Below are 22153 nucleotides of genomic sequence, written 5' to 3' on the forward strand. Positions count from 1 at the left end.
CTGGCCATTTTTCATCATGCTACCCTTACGGTCTGAGCTGTGAGGTGAAAAGTCTAGATTTCCTTTTCATAAAAATAGGGCGAGTTTACCCCCCTCCCCCGCCCCCCCCCCCCACCCCCCGATAGCTCAAAGAGCTGGAGATTGTAGTGATTTATTATGAATCTAAATTAGCTAAAATTATGTACTAAGTATCTGGCAAAACAAAATAATCTGAATTATAATTATATTTTGTTTTACATCATATAAACGCATTATTGTTTACAAATTGGGGGAAAATTAAAAAATTAATTACTTTCCTAAAGAACGAGATAGGATACGGTCATACTTAACTATCACAATAGTCTGTAATTACAGACGCTTCTGACGAAGTCTCAATTAAAAGACGAAAGCTAAAGCAAATAATGGTGTCCTGCGTCATCTGTTGAGTTGGCCTGGCCTCATCCCATTGTATATATATATATATACTATATACATGTGTGTACTAAAACAAGTTAGACGGGAGGGGAAAATAGGATAATTGGATAATTTCATTTTTTCCTCAAATTTCTGCTTAGGCTTTGATGTCTTGAACATTGTAAGTTGCCAAGAAATCACTCATGAATATCAGACGTGAAAGAAATATATATCTTTGTGCGTCTCTTCAATGATCGATGAAATTGAATTCTGTAAGTCGCATAAACTCATTAATGCATTTCAGTGATCAAAGGACCATAAGCTGGGTTGTGAGTAATGAAATCAGACATGGACGAGCGAATCGTTTGTCGTTTATTAGCGGAATGAGAACTCGGACTGAATCGCCGTAAATAGTAAGCTCTTATATTAACACGGGATCGCCCTGAATCCCAAATTAACCTGTCACTTGGTGGACTGATGCCCTGGAGTGCTAAGCTCCACGATTGATTGTCTGTTCGACATGGTAGATTTGCCCTCATTCTTGCTGGCGGAATTCTGTTCGATCCTTCGGTCAACAGAGCAAGACTTCTGACCTAGCAACGTTGGCATGACTTTGAAATCGGCGGACACTGCGTCATTTCATTTAAATGTTATTTCGGCGATTCAGCATTGTCGAATTACTTGGTAGCGATTAATAATTTTATCTCCAAACCGGACTTTCAAATGCTGGTCATTTAAATATCTGGAGGTCATTCCATGTTTTAGTAATTTTCACGTGAACACATTTACTTTCATGACAACGTTCGATATATTCTCACCTCTTTTGCACTTTTTTATAGGATGCCTACCATTTCATCTTGATGCTGGACTGTAATGTAAGTTAACACATTGATATATCTATTTCATTTCTTCTTACTATAATATGCTGACGTTCATTCTTTTTTTAACAGGAATTTAAAGAGAAGATCACTCGATCCTCGTCGGGGAGGGGTAGAGACAAGAAAAGTGTCCTTGCACTTGTTCGTTATTTTAAAGTAAAGATACACGTATTTTGTTTTTTGACCCCTGACATGCCTGAGGGTTTAGAAGGGGCTTTGACCTTTAGACTCTTTACAGGAAATTCATGTACATACATGTATATCGGACAAACCCAGATATAAGCCTCGGGGACTCTCTAGAGTGTCAATAAAATAAACTCAATTAAAAGCATTTTTTTCATACATATTTAGGGGGTTGTCTGTGAAAACAGGACAGGGACAAGTGATATTTTTGTGCCCCAGCCCATTTTCAATTGTGCCACTTCGAACTTCTGACACCGGTAGATTTTATTTTTTTATATATACTTTTGTTTTTGTTCTCTATATAATTAATCATCAGATTGAACTTTCACGTGGGTTCTTGTCCCCCTTCTTTCTTTTTTTGCCCCCCCCCCTTTCTCTCTCTCTCTCTCTCTCGTCTTATTTTTTTCTTACTACTCTTCTTCTACTTCTTCTCTTTCCTTTTTGCGACCGTTGCCCCAGAAGCGCCACTTTTTTCTTGAATTAGCGTTGGAAATTCATGTTTGTATTTTAAAATGTATTGTACTAATTATTCATTACACAATATAAAGATTTACATTACTGAATCTTGCCCTGTATTGCATTTTTTTTTAAAATTGAGTTGGATGTACGAGCATTATATTTTACCAAAATGACTATAATGGATAAAGTCCTGACAAATTTAGCAGCGCTCATCTTCACCTGATATCGCTCAGTATTTCTCAGCACATTGTTATTGCCGTGTCTATTAAATCATTGCATAAAAAAATATATGTCGCGTATCCTGTTATTTTTGGCGTTCCGCAAGGTTATAGTTTACATATAATTCGCTTCTATTTTTTCTTTTCATTTTTGTCTCGCCTGCACAGCACAGCAGAGCGAGACTATAGGCGCTGCTTTTCCGACGGCGGCGGGGGCGTCAACTTAAAATCTTAACCGAAGTTGTTGAAATGTCGTTATAACTTGAAGTATATGAACCTAGTTGATGAAACGTAGACATGAGGGTAATCAAGTATTACTAAACATCCTGCTTGAGTTTCAGGCCACATGACCAAGGTCAGTCAGGGTCAACGAACTTTTGCCATGTTGGGGTATTTGTGGAATTGTCATCTTAACTTTGAAATTGTATTGATCTAGTTCATGAAAATTGGACATACGAGCAATAAAAAAATATCCATAAAAATCCTGTGCAAGTTTCAGGTCACATGACCAAGGTCAAAGCCCATTTTGGGTCAATGGAAATAGTATTTTATTATATGAATCATATGAATGTTTTCTTTTGCATGTGTTTAATTATTCAATAGCTGTTTTCAAAGTCAGCACTGCTGTTATATCAAATCGCATAATGCAGGCGAGACTGCCAGAGGCATTCCACTTGTTTAAAAATTATGATGAATCAAACGGATAAAACATGACCTTTTTGTGCTTATCAGCATTAAGGTTGTATCAACCATATAGTGGAGTGGAGAAATGTATAATACTTGAGTGGTCTTCACCGTTTCAACGCAGATAGGGGGTTGTTTACATACAGCCCAATTATCATGTGACGGTCTGCTACAGCATTATTACTTATATAAACAACCGGAGGAGTACACAGAATTGATTATATACAATCTAGTAAACAAAGGAAATTACCAACACCAATAAAGAAGAAGATAGATTAGAGGGATTATCAAAGACTTTCCCTGGCATTATTGATATTCACTGACAGTGTGCCTCTCGTTTTGCATGAGATTTGCCCTTTTCCTTTTCGTTGCCGTTTCTAGCTATTCCAGTAATTACCAATTGGTACATGTAGGTAACCAAAAGGCCCCTAAACAGTAGGTCCAGGTTATGTTGGCATAACTACGGGGGGCACGTGCCCCCCCCCCCCCCCAAAAAAAAAAAAAAAAAAAAAAAAAACGGCTGGCAAAAAAAGGAGGGAAAAAGAGGAAAAGATGGAGAAAGAAAGAGAAACGAATTGGGGAAGAAGATTGCATATTATATAATATTATATTATATATATATTATTATATTACATAAGAAGTATTTTTTCTATAACTTTATGAAACATCATTTGCTTAGGGCCTATGTGTTCATCATTCGTGGTGCTCGCATTGTCCGTTTAATGAGATAAATGATCCTGTTCATTGGGATTAAATGTTACTAAAACATCCCGTTTTTAAGTCATTACACAAAAAATTTATTTCCTCGCACTTCGAGCTTTTATTATTCTATGTAGTGATATATGCTTCTTTTTCATGACTACAAAATGTGCTTGATGTGTTAAAGTATAATTCTAACAGAATCAGTACTATGGTGACATTGTGAGATATGTATGCTCTTCATGAATTCCTATAAAATAGGCTTACAATATCCCTGTTTGGGGTATGTTTTATACACATATTTCAGCTCGCGCTGGTATTGTTTTATGGTGAGACAGGTACGTATCATGATTAGAAAAAAATGCTTATAATGCAATTTTTAGGTCTGAATACAAGAAATGTTTATCTCGCGCTTCGCGCTCGCATTATTTGATAAGTGAAATACATAACTGTTTAATGGCACAGTCCGTCAAAATCTCTATTAGGTCAGCATACCTGGAAATTTAGCGCGCTTTGCGCGCCCAGTTTACACTTAATCGGCAATTGGTTCTGAACCAAATGCCGATGCAGAATCGGCATTTGGATTGCGTTTACACGTTGTTACAGCTCGCGGTTCATAACCGCGAGCCGATGCAAAAACCTGAAATGATACGCATACCTACAATATACGTCATAATAAAGACAACGCTGGATCAGTGCGCTTACAATTACGTCACAATGGTAAAGTGATTGAAATGCGCACAAATTGCCGGTGCAGAATCGGCTTTCTGTTTACACGTAGTAAAAAAGCCGATTCTGCATCGGCTCGCGGTTCAGAACCTACTACTTTGGTGGTGCAAATTGCCGGTTCTGAACCGCGAGCCGATTCAAGTTGCTCGCGTTTACACGCTATGAAAAAGCCGATGCTGAATCGGTTCGCGGTTCAGAACCGCGAGCCGATTCAAATGCCGATTAAGTGTAAACACGGTATAAGTGACTCAATTGTTTTTGCTGGTGCCACCCCAATGCCTTGACCCACGGTACGCCACTGGTCCCATACAGTTTCATCAAGGACCTGAAGACAACAGTTCAGTCTTGTCTAATTTTCAAATGATTAGAATAGTTTTAGTTGAGTCAATACTTTCGTAAACATAATTTGGAAATTAAAAAAAAAGAAAAATAAACACCCACATTCTAAGATTCAATGGAAGATATTTTCTACATTTAGCAAAGAGTTGTTAGTATATATTTACAATCAATACTTAATTGAAACAAAAAAACACGATATCCTGTGTTTTTAATAAACATGTATGACGTCGTGTTTTTACTAGTGCAATTTCTTTTTTTTTTCTTTTTTTCAGATCGATGCCACTGCATTGGTAACATGCATTTATTGTTTTCGTTTCAGGTTATTACATTGCTATATTGTCGTCTATATTATTCTTATGGAGGATCGACGCTAAACTGGGACAGGCTTCGACCCCTCCCCTATTCTTTTTCAAGTTTTTAAAGAGTGAAGATAAAAAAAGTTTATTCCGTGTTTCTATTGAATTTAAAGTTTAATGTCCCACTGTTGCGTCGACCCTGCATAGAGGTAGTATAGACGACAATATAGCAGCATGATATTTTTCCAGATACTTTGAAACTTGCAAAAGAATTACCTGTCTTTAAAAAGGGAGATAAAAACTAATTTGAATAATTACAGACCCATTTACCTTTTTAACTGTTTTTAGCAAGATCTTTGAAAAAAATATTTGTGATCAAATGATGACATATCTTGAAAAGAACAATATACTTTACGAGAGGCAGTATGGGTTTAGAAAGGGACACAGTATCCACCACGCCCTTTTAGATCTTACAGAAATAAACGCCAACTTTATTTTGAAAATAGACAAACGTTAATTGGATTTTTTTTTAGACCTTTCGAAAGCGTTCGACTGTATGAATCGCCGTATTTTAATCACGAAATTATACTTTTATGGATTTCGGGGTATTACAATGACTTAACCAGTAATTATTTACAGGAAACAGTTTGTTAGCATTGGAAATTTTACTTCTTCTGGCAATGCAATTTCCACGGGCATGCCCCAAGGTTCAAATGTCGGCCCCCTTCCCTTTCTGTTATGTGTGAATGATTTACCGAATTATAGTGACATAATTATCTTATTCGCAGATGACACAAGCCTTTTTGTTTCTGACGATAATATATAGTAAGAGCATCCAAATGCATCAATATTGAGTTACGAAAAGTTTATTATTGGTTTTTCGCAAACAAATTGTTACTAAACTTTAATAAAACTAATCTAATAATTCTCAAAACAAAAAATAAATACCTGGATTTAAGTCAAAATAAAATATATATTGATGATAATGAAATACAAATGACAAAGTCTCTAAAATTTCTTGATGTGAAATTAGAAAACAAATTAACTTGGAAATATCATGTAGATGAAATTTCTCGTAAGGTATCCTGTGTCATAGTAATATTTAGTAGAATTAAACATATATTACCAATGTCAGTTCTCGTGAAATTACATAATGCTATGATCTTGCCACAGTTGAGTTATTGCAACATATGGGGAAATCGATCAAAATACTTATTACAGAGGTTATACTTGCTGCAGAAACATGCTATTAGAATAATAAAAAATAGTCACCATACCTTGAGCATACCGACATAATTTTTAAAAATCATAATATTTTAACAATATTTGACCTTAATGTTTACTGCGTTGCCATATTTATGTATCAGTATTTTTAAAATGTTTTGCCTGAATGTTTTAATGATTCGTTATTTCTCAAAGTGCTGTCAATAGATATGCAACAAGACATCATAATGATCTATACTTGCCATAAGTACCGATACTATAAGTACTATAAGTACCGATATGATTTTTCTCGTTCCATTATTGATTATAGAGGACCTATGATTCGGAATAATTTGAAATCAGAGCAGAAATCTTGCCAGTCAATGTCTCTTAAAAAAAACAATACAAATCATCTCGTATTAATCAATCATTCATTGAATAGACTATTAGTTGCCTGTTTGCCATTTCTGTGCTGGTGTATATTTTATGTATTTGTATGTCATCTTAGGGGACTATAGGCCTTCGGCCTTTGCCGATCCGATGCATCCGGTACATGTATATTGTGCTTTTCATTAATTGTTATCTCTAAAATTGTATTTTGCTTTTTTTATCCCTTGCCTTTTTATAACATTTTTAGATTTTGTTTAATCATGCTAAATGTATGATTTTATCTTGGATGCAAATAAAAGGCCATTTGGTCCAATCAATCAATCAATAATTTTCCTTTGCCAACAATAACGACAAAGATAATGCAGCAAACGATTATTAACAATATTTTCCTTAATTTCAATTAAAATTACATGGTGAAGTTAGCCTGTAATAGGTGAATAAGCAGAATAATTACAAAAATTGCTAATGCTAAGTTAGGGTGATCTTATCAATACGATTATGAATACTATTCTTAGTAATTCTTATCGCTTTATTTCAAACCAATTGCATTCTTTAGAAATGTTATAAGTATGTACTTGCATGTATATAATGTTTTTCCTTCCCAAACTTCATATAGAAACACACCTCATTACAATCTCCATTTTCATCATATTTATTGTCACAATACACCTGCGCAGCTATATGGAATTGAAAAATACACGTTTCTTGACTGAATTGAGGATAATGGACCTTTTAAGATACTAAACTTAAGGCACTAAACCTCAGTCACACAAATAAGACAGATTCCAAACCACCCGATGTCATGTCATTGGTAATAGCGTAATAGCTTTGATCGGTATGGAGTCGGTTTAGCCAGTGTGACATCAACATAATTGACTGAATGAACCCGAGGAACCGTTCTGTGGATACGGTCATAGCTTTAGAAAAATAAGCTTTAAGCGCTGTTGGTGATAACGACATTAGTAACGTTGCGTTGTTGTAAGGGCATTGGTGACTGCACTGCATATTTATTTTACTTAATGTGTTAAATTTCGATGTCTACAGTAGATATGAATTTAAAATCATTGGTCAGTAATAAAGTGAAAAACATACAGTATTGATTGGATCACCCTAACTTAGCATTAGCAATATTGTAATTAAGCACATTCTGCTTATCCACCTATTATAGGTTAATTTCACCATGTAAGTTTAATTGAAATTAAGGAACAAATTTAAGAGCATGATTCCAAAAGGGGCTAAATCCACTTTTGACCAAAATTGAGTTTTTGATATGAATATATGTATCTTTGTCCTGGAATCAAATGCACCATATCGCATTTGATTTTTTAAACACATAATACAAATTTATGGATTCAAATTTGGATTTACATGTTGTGGATACATGTTCACACCATCTCTGCGAATTTTGATGGATTTTTTTTTTGATTTAGCGCTTTTGGGAATAAAAAAAGCGAAAAGTCAGCGTCCTATCAAAAGATGATTTTTTTTTTAAATTTAAATGAATAAACATCAGATATAATGTAAAATGTACTCTGCTAGCTATATTTATGCCTTTCGTGTTAAATTGTCAATACTAAAGATGTTTAAATTGGAAAAAATGGACATTCAACAAAGGTTTTATTCCAAAAGGAGCTATATCCATAAAAAGTTGAATTTCCAAAAAAATCTTTAAAATTGATATTGAATGATAGATTTAAAAAGAAAACATGTTTTAATTCATTTTTTAAGATAGAACTGTCATATATATCACAATAAAACAGCATGGATAAAGGAAAAGGTGAATTGAACGACCTTGATTTGCAGGAAAACGCCAATAGTTGATTTAGCTCCTTTCGGAATAAAACTCTTCAAAATACATAAATGAAGACTGTTATGATTATTCATTACACTACGTCATGTAAAACTCTGCATTCAATGGGAGGGATGCAATTTATGTTGATGCTATAGTTTTTATTCTTTTGAAGCACATGCATGATTTCTATAACGTAAAAAAATCAAACGATGATTATAGGACATTGTTGGTCACTCTATGCGCAATCACAAATTCCCTTGATCCATTCTCATTAACATTTTTCGTACTAATTGGCATCGGCGTCATCATCATCGTCGTCATCATCATCATCTTTATCATATTTCATTTTTCACAGATGGCAGGGAGTTTGAGATGGAAATGTGGTCTGATATTCAACTTTATCCTTCTGGCATCTGAACTTTCTAGAGCTGATGCAGGTAAAGTGAACATTATTTTGTAATCACACTATCGGGTAAATCATAAAATTTCATTCAATGTATTTTTATAATATTTAACGCCAGGAGTAACACATCCACAAGAAGAAGAAGAAGGAGGAGAAGATGTACTAGTAGTACCTACAACAACTGTAGTGGCAGTAGTGGCAGTAGTAGTAGTGGCAGTAGTAGTAGTAGTAGTAGTAATAGTAGTAGTAGTAGTAGTATTAGTAGTAGTAGTAGTAGTAGTAGTAGTAGTAGTAGTAGTAGTAGTAGTAGTAGTAGTTGAAGACACATCGGCGATGATGTAAGTAACGGTTATGGTGATATAATGCTTTTATATAACCTCCATAACTTTATACAAGAATCACACACGCTCTTTCCAGGATGTGATTCCTATAATCATGATTCCCAAGTTCGTTGGTTATATTTTTGGAGAGCTATAATGAGGTCATGTTTGGGAAGTCACACAAAACTGCCTCCTACAAAATTATGCCTCCCAAGAGACAATTGCCTTCTTATTATTCTACTACACTCGGGGGGTAATACGAACTCGAAGACAATCAAGACGTAATTTTCTGTCTAGCATTCAAAGTATTCACGTGATATTGATATTTAGGTGATATGCAGTTTTCATGTTTAACTGATTGATTTAAATTAACCCTTTCAATAATAATACAAAGGATTCATGTTATATCATTAATTACCAGGTGATATGCATATTTTATGTTCAAATGATTGCTTTAAATTAACCCTTTAAAAATAATACTAAACACATTAATCCACAAAAGATAAAATGGGAAATTTCTTTAAAATATTTCTTTTTAAATCTGCTTAAAGCCTTTCCAATAATTAATATCTTAGCATGTGCTTTTTACCATGCTTAACAAGCTTAAAAGTTTAGACAGTTTTCTCGTCCAGTAAAACAGCAAAAAAATTAAAATCATTTTCACACTGATAACCACTTTAAATTCGTCCGTAGATATTTCCCACACATTTTCTAGAACGTGCATAAAACGCTTTCAAAATATTGTTTGTTCTGCCGATGAATTGGTGAAACATTCCATTGACAATCGCAAATATCCACACAATTATAATTATCATATTAAATAAAGTATATAATAATTAAATTGCATACAGGTAAACATTCGGGACATTCATCGCGGTTAAAATCTTGATTTTTTAATTTTTTTTATTTTGTGTGTGTTTTCTTCTTTTTTTTTAGATAGAAAATAATCTTGCATATTGCCAATTGCGTTTTGTGTACAGAATACGCATGATGTAAATTGAACATTAAGTAGTGCTATTGCGGAAGCAGGTTTTTTGCATTAAATACTGAGGTTTATGCTCACAAAATAATATAAAAATAGTAATACATTGTCACTAGGTTGGGACAGTGTTTTTTTGTTGTGCAATCCGGACCCGTGTTCGATTCTCACTTTAGTACGGTAGCGCACTTCGATAAGGCATTTATCCTCAATAGTCACTAACAGGTCCCTCGGAGAGGACCTTAACCCCTCGGTCCTCTGGTTGCTTGTTACAAGCAACCATGCCTTCTTGGCAATCAACTTAAACAAAACATGATCAAAAACAGTTGTGACGGATGTATCAGACTGATATGACATTTTAGTCAACAGGGCCCACGAACATATTGTTAAGATTGAATCTTTTTTTACTGATTCTCCCCCTTCTTCAGAGAACAATACATGTAACTGCCAAGAAGGGTACATGTGCCATGGAGTTACTCCCTTGTGCTTGTCCGAGGAACAGGTTTGTGATGGGAAGGTACAATGCCCCTATGGTGACGATGAGTTTTTCTGCAGTAAGTTAATCCCTTTATTTCGCATAATAGTCCTATTTTATATGTGTTGGATGGTGATGGTATTGACTAAGACAATGAGGATGATGATGATGTTGATGGTAATGATGATAGTGTTTTCGGTAATCATGGTGATGGCACCGGTGATATCAATGGTGACGGTTGAGCTAACAGTCACGACGACGACGCTGATGATAATAATGGTGATGATGATGATGATGATTGTGATGGAAATGATGGCAATTAATGTGATGATTCTGATCGTTCTTCTTCCTTTTCTTCTTTTCTCCATCATCTTCTATCTTCTATCATCTTATTATTATTATTATTCATCTTCTTTTTCTTCCTCCTTTTCTTCTTCTTCATCTTCTCCTCCTTCTTCTTCTTCTTCTCGTTTTTTTTCTTCTTCTTCTTCTTCATAAATCTTCTTCTTCTTCTTTGTCATCTTCATTTTCTTCCTCCGATTATGATTATGAGAATGACGATAACTATAATTATAGCTTAAAGTGATTGGTTAACATTGGTTTGACTTTTTAAAAATCTGAGCTAGAAGGTCACACTTGTCACCTGTGTCTGTGATATGTTACAAAAATGAAGCCCAGAAAAAATTGCCATCGAAAATAATTATTTAGTGCTTCAAAAATTGAAATATAAAGTGACCGAAAACACCATCTTAATTTCATCCCATACACTTATGTGTACTAATTAGGCGTCTATAAGACGCCTATTTACAAAATCGGGGTTTGCCTTGTAGTTTTAGCTTTTCATTCTCAATAATGGTTGTTTTCAGGATTTCTTAGTTCTAATACATGCACTTGTACACATGTTTCATCTTGGTTTGATAATTTTTTTAATCGGCTGCTCACAAAGTTAAACTTTTAATGATGAAAATGGTAATTAAATGGATTATGATGATGATGATGATGATATAAGTGAAGACAATTCCAATAAATTTGATGATTCTGATTATAACAATGATGACGATGATGACGAAAACAGCAATGATAACGACTATTACGATGATGAATATAACGATGGTGATAATTATGTCATTGTGTAAGGTATTTGATCTAGAAGATTACCTAAAACGTTGTTTTAAAGCTAAAGCTTATTAAAACCGCCGATATTATAAATATCATCTCATCTGTAATCAGTGGTAGATGTTAAGTTATAAGTCTGTGAAAATAGACATATATAGTACAAAATATTGCCTGATTGTTCATTCTAATATCCAATTGAAAATTTAATTGATTTATGCTCATAGGTTTACTACGTTGTCTTAAATCTAACGTTTATTCATTGGGAGTTGTTTCGACAGACTTTTTCTTCATTGTAATCAACGGTAGATATGAAGTAATTACGTTTGGTTTGACAATTAACATGATAAATCATATGAAACCGAAATCATGTAGATAAAGATACCTCATATTTAATCTACATCCGATTGAAATATTGATTGGATTCACATTATATTTTATACTTTCTTGCTGAGCATTATACTGTTCTAAAGGTTTTTCAGTATTTGCATGGTTTAATGTTAGATCCAAAGCACCGGAAGGCCCTATCACCAGTTTAGGTGAGATGAGTGGCTTTTTTTGTCTAAACGACATTGTGTTTGTAAAAATCATCTAACATCTGCAACTGTACCATTTGTTAGGAAACTCCATCTCCGCCATTACACACTCATGATGCCCATGTTGAATGATGTCTCTTCCACCCTCAGGTGTGGATTACTCCCGCCCGTGCCGGGGTGAGCCGCGGGTCTGTCCCGCACATCCGTCATCATGCGTCGACCCGCCAGCCATTTGTGACGGGTTTTCAGACTGCCCATCAGGGGACGACGAGGTTGCTTGCAGTAAGTGAAGTTGGTGTAGTTGTTACATAAGAGAATCAAAACAACACAATGTATGTGATGAAAGAAAGATATGTTCCGAGGAAACAATATTTCTCAATTCTCATATAGGCATGATATAGGGGGATTCAGCATTGCGCTTTGAAAATTTGTTTTGGGAATTGCATGTGTAATAATAATAATACATAACGTTTATAAGGCGCTTAATACTGGTGTTTCTATAAGCGCATTGTGTTCTGTTTATGGTTTATACTTGGGATTAAAATGTGGCAGGGGAAAATGACACAGCTAATGTAACTATACTAATAATCAAAAATCAAAACTGGTGTGCACCTCACTGAACTGGAAATACGTATTTCCAGTTCAGTGGTGCACCTCCAATTGACCGACCCACAAATGTGAATAATCTCTTAAACAGGTTTTGAGTAGGGTTTTAAACTGATTCACATACTTGGCATTATGGTTATAATAATTTATGTGACATTTTCTTGTAGTTCATCACCGCCCCATCCCACCCCCCTTTCACTCCCATCCTCCACCCCGTTAACCATAATGGATTCGCCCCCGGCTTCTCTTACATGCTTTAAAACAAGAATATTGGACATGTTGGATAGGGCTCATCCAAATATTTTTCCACCAATTTTTTTTATTTAGGCCTGTTTAATTTCTGAGGTTTGATATCGATGAAATGTTTAGCAAGTATTTCTTTAGACATAGTACGAGCCACGTCCATATTTTGTAAGGAAGTTTAACCCCCTTTTTTATTTCACAGCTAAGTCACATTTAAAAAATATATTTTAATGCCACTACTGAGGGACTATAAAGTGCATCTTCGCAGTTCATATCAGGGGCCCGTCTTACAAAGAGTTGCGATTGATCCGATCAATCGCAACTATCGAAAGTCATCATATAAAATGCATGCTTTTTTAATCCAGATAGATGGACTTTATATGTTGTGATGTGCTTTTTATAATGTTGTATCTTTCTTATTTTCTTCTTCTTTCCTGTCCTGTCTTATGCCATATAGATGTATTTTTAGTATTATGTATGTATTATGTATTACGTACTATGTGCGCTTATGAATGTTATTGTGGGCCATCCAAACAAGCCTGATGAGCTTTCATTTGGTCCACTACTATTTTAAAATGTATTTGTGTATCGCTTTGTATATATTTTAATTTTGTGGAAATAAATGAAGTGAAAAAAAATGAATGTATATCCATGAAATCATTGATTTCTTGACAATTTGGGGTGTTCTCCTTTGTTTACAAAACACATTCTGCAAATTTCCTGTAGAAAAAATTATGACACTGATGGATTTCCATGGAGTTACGATTGATTGGATCAATCGTAACTCTTTGTAAGACGGGGACCAGAACGAGGCCAAGGTAACTAAGCCAAAATAGACAACAATAATGTTCACAATGTGTTCCCATAGCCAACATTCTTTGACCATGCAAGGGATGCAGTGAATATACTGGAATTTAAGAGTTCGAAGATGGTTTGACTATTTGACACCGTGGACTGAACAAACCACATGACCCCAGTATGTACATCTTGTTTTCATAATTAGAGGTAACTCTATGGTCATGTACAGGCTTAATCAATGTGGCATAAACGCCGTTTTTAATGCTTTATTTCTGAAATAAATTCACCTCGAATTTCCATGAATAAAAGTAATTAATACCTGCTTTCACCCCTGTAATATGCTTATCATATATATCGAATACATTGAAATAATTAGACGGAATTCATCTCTGGATTCGTATCGTGCACTTTTAAGTATTAAATTGATTGTATGCCAAAATGAAAACGCATAGAAATTGGTAATAACGTGAGTAATAGATTATGCAAATACCGCCAAACACGGCCCATATTAATCTTTTCGAATTAGAAATTGCTTTTCTGTTCCGTGATAATATGAACAAAATCATCTGGATTTCATCATTGGTATTCCAATTCGTTTGTTCAATTACAACCATGGCGACCGCGATAGTGATTCGGTAATATTTCATTTACTTGAATAACTGCGCACCAAATTTCAGATGATATCTTCAACATCATTAATGATTAAACACCAGACATTGTGCATTCTAGCACCAGTGTTGTGAATTGTGTGTCGTTGGTGGTGTCAATAGTGCTAAACTCTAACAATATCATGAATAGATAATACTTGCAAAAATTCAACCAAACTTTTTGTAGTTTTGTTTTCTAAGCTGTAATATAAAATGGGAAATAACGACATTAATATTATTGATTATCTAACACCGTGAATTATTTGTGAATCCTAGCAAGAATCCTAACTTTCAGATAAAGTGTTGTGGCTGATACAAGTTTTACCAAACACCAATACCAACACCAACGGATATCCTTTAAGTTTAGTTCGCCACCCCACCGACATAGTTTGGCCTTAATCTACTGCCTGGCTAAACCTGGCTTTTACTACAGGTATTCCTGCAATTAATGATGATGCAATAATTGCCACTGACAGCTCCCAAACTACCATGACAACAGGTTATAATTATTCTGGCATGACCTATGGACGTTCATTCTGTAAAGCAAAGACCACTACCCACTAGGCACCAGCCGCCAATGAAAATGTATGGACGGTTTCGCTGGTGATGCGAGCTCCTGAATCAGTTATTATTCTGGTCATATCCCTAATAATTCGGGCGTGCCTCAAGCCAATTTGGTTGCGCAGTGTTTCACCAATACCCATGTTGGTCAGTCGGGCAATTGGTAAAACGTCAAGGAACATGTCACTGTCCATTGATAAATTAAAGTCCTTGGCTGATTCAGCTCGGTTTTAAGATCCAGACAACACGACCGGAAGAGTGAGCTAATATGCACAGATTTATTGGGGGAGGCAGGCTAGGGAATGGTGGTGGAATTATTAGAATTTCTCCGAAATTTCTTTCCCTCTATTAAAGTCAATATCTGGTCAGGGGAAAAAAACCTTTCATTTAAACAGTGACCCTCTTCTCCTTACTGCAAGTCATACTTATAAGCGTTAACTTCTCTATCTGACGATCATTAAATCACGTTAAATTATACGGATAATAGAAAAATTATTGTAAAGAAACTCTACTGCGAGTTCAGTCTCATTCAGGTGTTACTCCTAACTTTGATTCAGAGAATATTTCGTCATATTGACTCGAGGCGCATATTGGTGAAGTTAACCCATGACTCGGGAGCTTTTCACAAAACCACCTAATTTCTTCAGCATTTGCATGACCATGGATGATGACAAAAAACTATGATTAATTTATATATAGCTCTAGGTGGTTGCTTCCTCGCACACACGTATATAAACCGCAATTAATCTTTGTATTGTGTTTGCCAAAGGGTTCATTTTGAGCCGTATCTCCATTTTTACTTTTTATGGCGCGAATACGAAACGGGGGGGGGGGGCTAAACTAGGCGGCATCTAAAAAAATGCCTTATAACTCCAATGCCCTATATAATGTTTTGATATGGTTTTATGGGATGTGGGTGCGTGGTCGCGGGGATGTGCGCGTGTGTGTGGGGGTGCATGTGTGTGTTTGGATGTGGGCGGTTATCTCTGTATATGTTATCGGTTTTAGGTTCTTTTGTTGTTTAATTGTTTTCTGTTCCCTTTCCCTTTTTCCTTATTAGATGCAACTTCGTGTCCATTGGATTGTGAGTGCCATTTTCTCTCGGTGCGATGTAAAAAGGTGACATGGAATGCGGTTCAAGCTCATATGATACCAGAAGATACGAGAAAATTGTGAGGATAATAATATTTTAAATCAAGGATTATCATTTACTAAATCAAAGCCTACGTTTCCCTTACCAATCCGTTTTATTCAATTCCACTTTACCACAGATAATATTTCAATGTTTTTTGTTATCATTCTCATGAATAATTTTTGTTGTGATTATTGAATATTGATATTGTAAATACCGTACTTTGTATCCTTCTTTGTAAAAGATTTCGCAATTCAACCTTTGACTGCTATGACTTTGGTGATAAACCATGACAGTTATTTAATTGATTGAATTGTTATTCAGTTTGTGCAGCGAAATATTTGAATAATCAATATTTTGAATTTTTTGTTTTATTTACCCAGTGTAGCAATTTCAGTTCATCTGTTTTCCATGATGTTATAATTTAAAAGTAGTATTTGTAGCATGCAATTAGTTTATGTACAACCAAATAGATTTTTTTATCAAAACATGAAATGAATGAAAATAATTTTTCAACAAGGTAAAAAAACAAGGTTAAAAGACATGAGAATACAAACTCCCAAGAAACTTATATTATCGTTCTGTTGAAGTTTTTCTCTCCGTAATATTAAAAAATATATATCATATAAAATTAAAAATCGAAAGTATAAAAGTAAAGTGAAATAACGTCTAGTTGTCCGTTTTTAGCTGCAACTACATTGTTTTTCTTGGCCTTCGATGGGGCCAGTACATTGTAAAACATATCAGTACAACAAAATATTTAAAAGATCTATAATGCATTTGATATACAACGAATAACAAAACAAAACAAACAAAAACATTAAAAAATTGAAAAATAAGAGGTACAACGTAAAAAATGTAGTATTTCGGTCACGTGGTTAACGTGGGAATTTGACGCAAATCACCGGGAAATTTATTTCATTTGAAGAAGCTCTATACATTAATGTTCTTTGATAATTATAACGTTCAAAGTTCATATAAAAATACTGTAAATATGGATCGTAAGCAATTATAATGTTTAATTTTCGTTGTTTCAGATGGGTTGAGAAGTCTAGTGAACAGAAAATGAACGAAACTGAAGGATTGGATCTGGTCAGCTTGGTCAATCTCAATTTCTCTCGACTCAACAACCTGAACATGCTGTAAGAAAGTGCTCTCAATATCAATATTCAGGGTTTTACAAGTTGTATATTTGGAAATTGTCATAAACTTGCTGTCTTCTCCATATTCTTAACTCTCGGGATAAAGGAGACACATAAATGTATGATTTTCTTAAGTAATGATATTTCATAGCGTTGGCGAGGAAGGTCAATCTTGAACCCGCGACCTGAATTTAACAATATTTTAAGGATGGTTTAAGAAGGAATACCACCGAGCTGCATGGTTGCATTGAAAACAAAAATGTTTTCATTCATAAAACGATATTAAACTGACAATGAGTACGCTCACTGTTACGATATCAGTATGGATATCTAAGCACTTCATACACCTACCACAACATGGATACCATGCCTGTTGATTGACCTGCCTGGCCTGTATAATAAACCTGTATATTCGTTCACTACCAAAGTCTCCACCAGAGTCCTTTGTATTGGATCACTCACTAGAGAATATACATTAGTATGCATATACTAGCATCAATATATTGATTAACATATTTTTTTGTGGACATATTAAAGCTAGATTAAGAGGTTATAATGATTTGTCCAAATTAATGTGAGTCTTTTTTATAAGAATGATCAAACTACAAAATATATAATATTTTAATTTCAATGTACGAGGTAGGGCAAGGTATTTTGCACGTACATCGTATAAACGGGGATATAGGCTATGGATTTTATCACTTTCATTGTAGATTAATGTTGTTTTTTTGCAGGACAATACGATCTTTTCCTTTTACGGTGATGAGACCTGGCACATTCGCTGAACTTCGGTTCCTTGTATTCATGTAAGTGTTGTAGTGAAAGAACATGATACAAATGATAATAATATTCGGCTTGTATGATAAAGTTTGATACGTCAAAACAAAACTTCTGAGCTCTTTTAAAGATACGCTAATACCCGGGCATCGGATGGCTTACACTCATACTCTCTGGGGAATATTCCAGCAATGAAAATGTCTTCCACAAATAATTGCCTCTTTCATATTTCCAAAGCGTATCTAAATCATTGCTATGGGGTACACGTTGAAGAAGATGGGGGATAGTGGACTACCTTCATAAACTCCTCTTCCTCTGTTCCGAGCTTCTTTATGCTCTTATTACACTACCCTTGGTGCAAATTATTTGTGCGCTGCCTATTTTAACTATCTCCCCTATTCCAACTGTGTCATACTATACACGGGTTTATTAAAGACGATTTCAAATAGTTTCCCTTGTTTGTTTGTTTGTTTGTTTGGGTTTTTTACCTCTTTTCTATTTTACTTTCTTTCAGTGACCTGATGAAAAATAAGATATCTAGACTTCAAGCAGATACATTTAAAGGTCTGAAACGTTTAAAGGAAATGTAAGTATTAGATAATTAAAATGCAATTATTATTCAACTGTTATGTACTTTTAACACCTCTGAAGATATAAGTGCTTTGATGGACCTATGAAGAAAAATGAAACATTGCCAAGAAAAGGGCGCTTGATCTAACAAATTCGGAAACAGTATAGTTCTCACTAAGAATCAGTGATGTAATACGGTCACTTAACTTTTGTAAAATATTAATTTACAGATAATATCTCAGTATTTCACATTGTCCATCATTAACCAAAGCTTTAAACGGACATTAGAGACCAAGATTTATAATGTTGAAGTTTTCATCACGCTTATGATAAGAAAAGGTTTAATTTGGGTGTATCTTATCTTATGAATACATACATGATGTTAATCCAATATATTATATGAACATAATTATGTTATTATGAAAAAAATGTGTTTTATCACAATTTTCATACATTTTTTCATACATTATTCGTAGGGTACATTGTTTCACTATGTTCTCTTCATTTTCGCTTCCCCCTCCCTCCCCTCCATCCAATTCTATCTCTCTGTTGACCTCTCCCTGTCTGTTTCTGTCTTTCTCCCCCCCCCCTCTCTCTCTTTTCTATCTTCTCTCTCTCTTTCTCTCACACACACTCTTTCAAACTCCATCCTCCTCCTTCTCTCTCTCTCTCTCTGATCTCCCTCTCTATCTCTCTCTTCTCAGGTACATATTCATGAATGGACTTCAGGCGATAGAACCTGGGGCATTCAGAGGTCTCGAATCACTGAAAATTATGTAAGTCCTATCTTTTTAACCTCTTAGAAAATATGAATTGTTTAAGTACACAAGGAAAAACTTTACAATAGCACCATTAACTGTAGAATGGAATGGAAAGTCCTAGTAATGGCCCAAAAATGTGGTTTAATTATTGGTAGCTAAATGTGACATCAATCCAGTGGCGGACTGTGACCCGGAGGAGACAAAGCATTGGATTTGGAGGGGCACAACATTGTTCACAAAGAATACAGTGCCCCTCCAATCATTTGTCTCCTTCGGGTCACGGTCCGCCACTGCATCAATCCCTATACATTTTTCTTTCATTTGGCATTTGAATAAAATAAGAATGAAATGGCAAAGACAAGGGTTTTTTTTTTTTTTTTTACCATGAGATATGAGAAGGGTCGGAGAAAACACCAGAAGCATTACAGTGTAAACAAATTCTTGACACCTTTAGCTTTTTTTAGTCCAGACTTAGTCCATGGTTTTGGTTAAATTTGGGTTCAGAATTCAGGCCATCTTATGATATGTATTGAATTCTTAATTGGGCATGCTAAAATTTATAAATAAAATTGTACTTTGTTGGCCCGAAGAGACCGCTTTGTTTTCAAATTTAGATTCAGTTGTCATTAAGACCCCCAACGGTTCACTTTGGCGTACGAGGTGACCTTCAGACAGTACTTTCTCGGTCAAATCACCAAGTCAAAAAGGATGAGCGTTGGCTGATTGGGGGCATTGTCCGAAATTGCCTTCATTTTTCAATAGGATATTACGTGAGCGAATCGTGTTGTAAATGGTTGTGGGCGCGTTATTAAAGGCCGTTATTACAGTTTAATTTGATAATAACGTTTCAGAACAAGATGCTAGGCCACGAATCCTACCTGTAAGGATATACCGAATTATTTTATATAATTTAATTATTTCCTGACCTTTCATTGGTGATAGGTTGTTTGAAACATATACGCATTTGTTAGTTCATTTATCTATGCATTTGTTAATTAATTCATCAAGCCCCCTATTTGTTTTATAGTTCATTCGATTTTATTCCATTTATTCACCACTCGATATCTTTATCATATACTAGTACAGTGTATCAATGGGATCTGTTTTTGTCAATATATTTCAGTGGTAAAAACCTTTTAGTCAAATATTTCTACACAGCAAAAACTGCGGTGTTAACCGGTGTACATAGAGGACCACACCAGTTATTTTACACCGGTGTTAAATTGACAGTGTTAGTTTAGCACCTATAGGTGTTATTGCAACACCTTTGGTTGTTACATGTACACTCTTTGGTGTTATATTCAATCTCTAGGATGTAATTTTAATACCAGAGGGTGTGGTCCTCTATTAACACCCACTGGTGTCAGTTTTAACACCACAGTTTTTACAGTGTAGTTTGATAGTTTTTGTCTCACCTGCATAGCAGAGCGAGACTATAGGCGCCGCTTTTCCGACGGCGACGGCGACGGCGGCGGCGGCGTCAACACCAAATCTTAACCTGAGGTTAAGTTTTTGAAATGACAGCATAACTTAGAAAGTATATGGACCTAGTTCATGAAACTTGGCCATAAGGTTAATCAAGTATTACTGAACATCCTGCCTGAGTTTCATGTCACATGACCAAGGTCAAAGGTCATTTAGGGTCAATGAACTTAGACCATGTTGGGGAAATCAACATCAAAATCTTAACCTAAGGTTAAGTTTTTGAAATGTCATCATAACTTAGAAAATATATGGACCTAGTTCATGAAACTTATACATTAGGTTAATCAAGTATCACTGAACATCCTGCATGAGTTTCACATCACATGACCAAGGTCAAAGGTCATTTAGGGTCAATGAACTTTGGCCGAATTGGGGGTATCTGTTGAATTACCATCATAACTTTGAAAGTTTATGGATCTGATTCATGAAACTTGGACATAATAGTAATCAAGTATTACTGAATATCCTGTGCAAGTTTCAGGTCACATGATCAAGGTCAAAGGTCATTTAGGGTCAATGAACTTTGGCCAAATTGGGGTATTTGTTGAATTACAGCCATAAATTTGAAAGTGTGTTGGTCTAGTTCATAAAACTTGGACATAATAGTAATCAAGTATCACTGAACATCCTGTGCGAGTTTCAGGTCACATGATCAAGGTCAAAGGTCATGTAAGGTCAAAGAACTTTGGCCACGTTGGGGGTATTTGTTGAATTGCCATCATATCTCTATAAGTGTATTGGTCTAGTTCATAAAACGTGGAAATAAGAGTAACCAAGTATCACTGAACATCTTGTGCGAGTTATAGTAGTTTTCAAAATCAGCACTGCTGCTATATTGAATCGCGTGATGCAGGTGAGACGGCCAGAGGCATTCCACTTGTTTTGGTGTATATATCTTGAGTTTAGTTTGAATAATTTTCCATAACCATGCAAATATTTTTTCTTCTTCTTTCTGTAGATAAAAGAATACACTTTTTATGTATATGTTATTCCAGGTGAGTATTTTTTCAATAAGTGCCATCCATTGGATAATTAAAATTGCTCATTTGATGAATATTAATGAACACGCAAGATTTGACAGCGTATCCCCCCTCCATAACTGTGATTATTTTATGTCATACATACCAGGATTCTGATGTACAATGATATCACACGGCTCAGTCAAGGGATTTTCGAGGGTCTTAGCAACCTCGAAGACTTGTGAGTATGATAGATAGTACCCATACTACTATCACTACTACTACTACTACTACTACTAGTACTACTACTACTACTACTACTACTACTACTACTACTACACACTTAAAAATAGGTAGTCAAAAATGACCCTATAACAGTCATT

General features: G+C 35.0%; 1 protein-coding gene across 1 annotated transcript; it reads left to right on the forward strand.

The window, feature by feature from the left end:
* Positions 1–876: 876 nt before the first annotated feature.
* LOC129276030 (vasorin-like) lies at positions 877–22015 on the forward strand. The gene is made up of 10 exons (XM_064109817.1): positions 877–1268; positions 8619–8700; positions 10394–10519; positions 12240–12371; positions 16005–16116; positions 17114–17218; positions 17953–18024; positions 18510–18581; positions 19270–19341; positions 21940–22015. The coding sequence occupies exons 1-10, from the start codon at positions 1254–1256 to the stop codon at positions 22013–22015; spliced, it is 864 nt and encodes a 287-aa protein (XP_063965887.1). The 5' UTR covers positions 877–1253.
* Positions 22016–22153: the final 138 nt, after the last annotated feature.

This window comes from Lytechinus pictus, chromosome 14 (genome assembly GCF_037042905.1).
Source record: "Lytechinus pictus isolate F3 Inbred chromosome 14, Lp3.0, whole genome shotgun sequence".
Classification (NCBI taxonomy): Eukaryota; Metazoa; Echinodermata; class Echinoidea; order Temnopleuroida; family Toxopneustidae; genus Lytechinus; species Lytechinus pictus.

What these genes read in the sequence shown, in the direction of transcription:
- LOC129276030 (XM_064109817.1), top strand. An exon ending in GGACGACGAGGTTGCTTGCA is followed by an intron (nt 12,372 to 16,004) that starts GTAAGTGAAGTT and finishes TTTCCTTATTAG; the next exon opens with ATGCAACTTCGTGTCCATTG. An exon ending in CTCGAATCACTGAAAATTAT is followed by an intron (nt 19,342 to 21,939) that starts GTAAGTCCTATC and finishes CATACATACCAG; the next exon opens with GATTCTGATGTACAATGATA.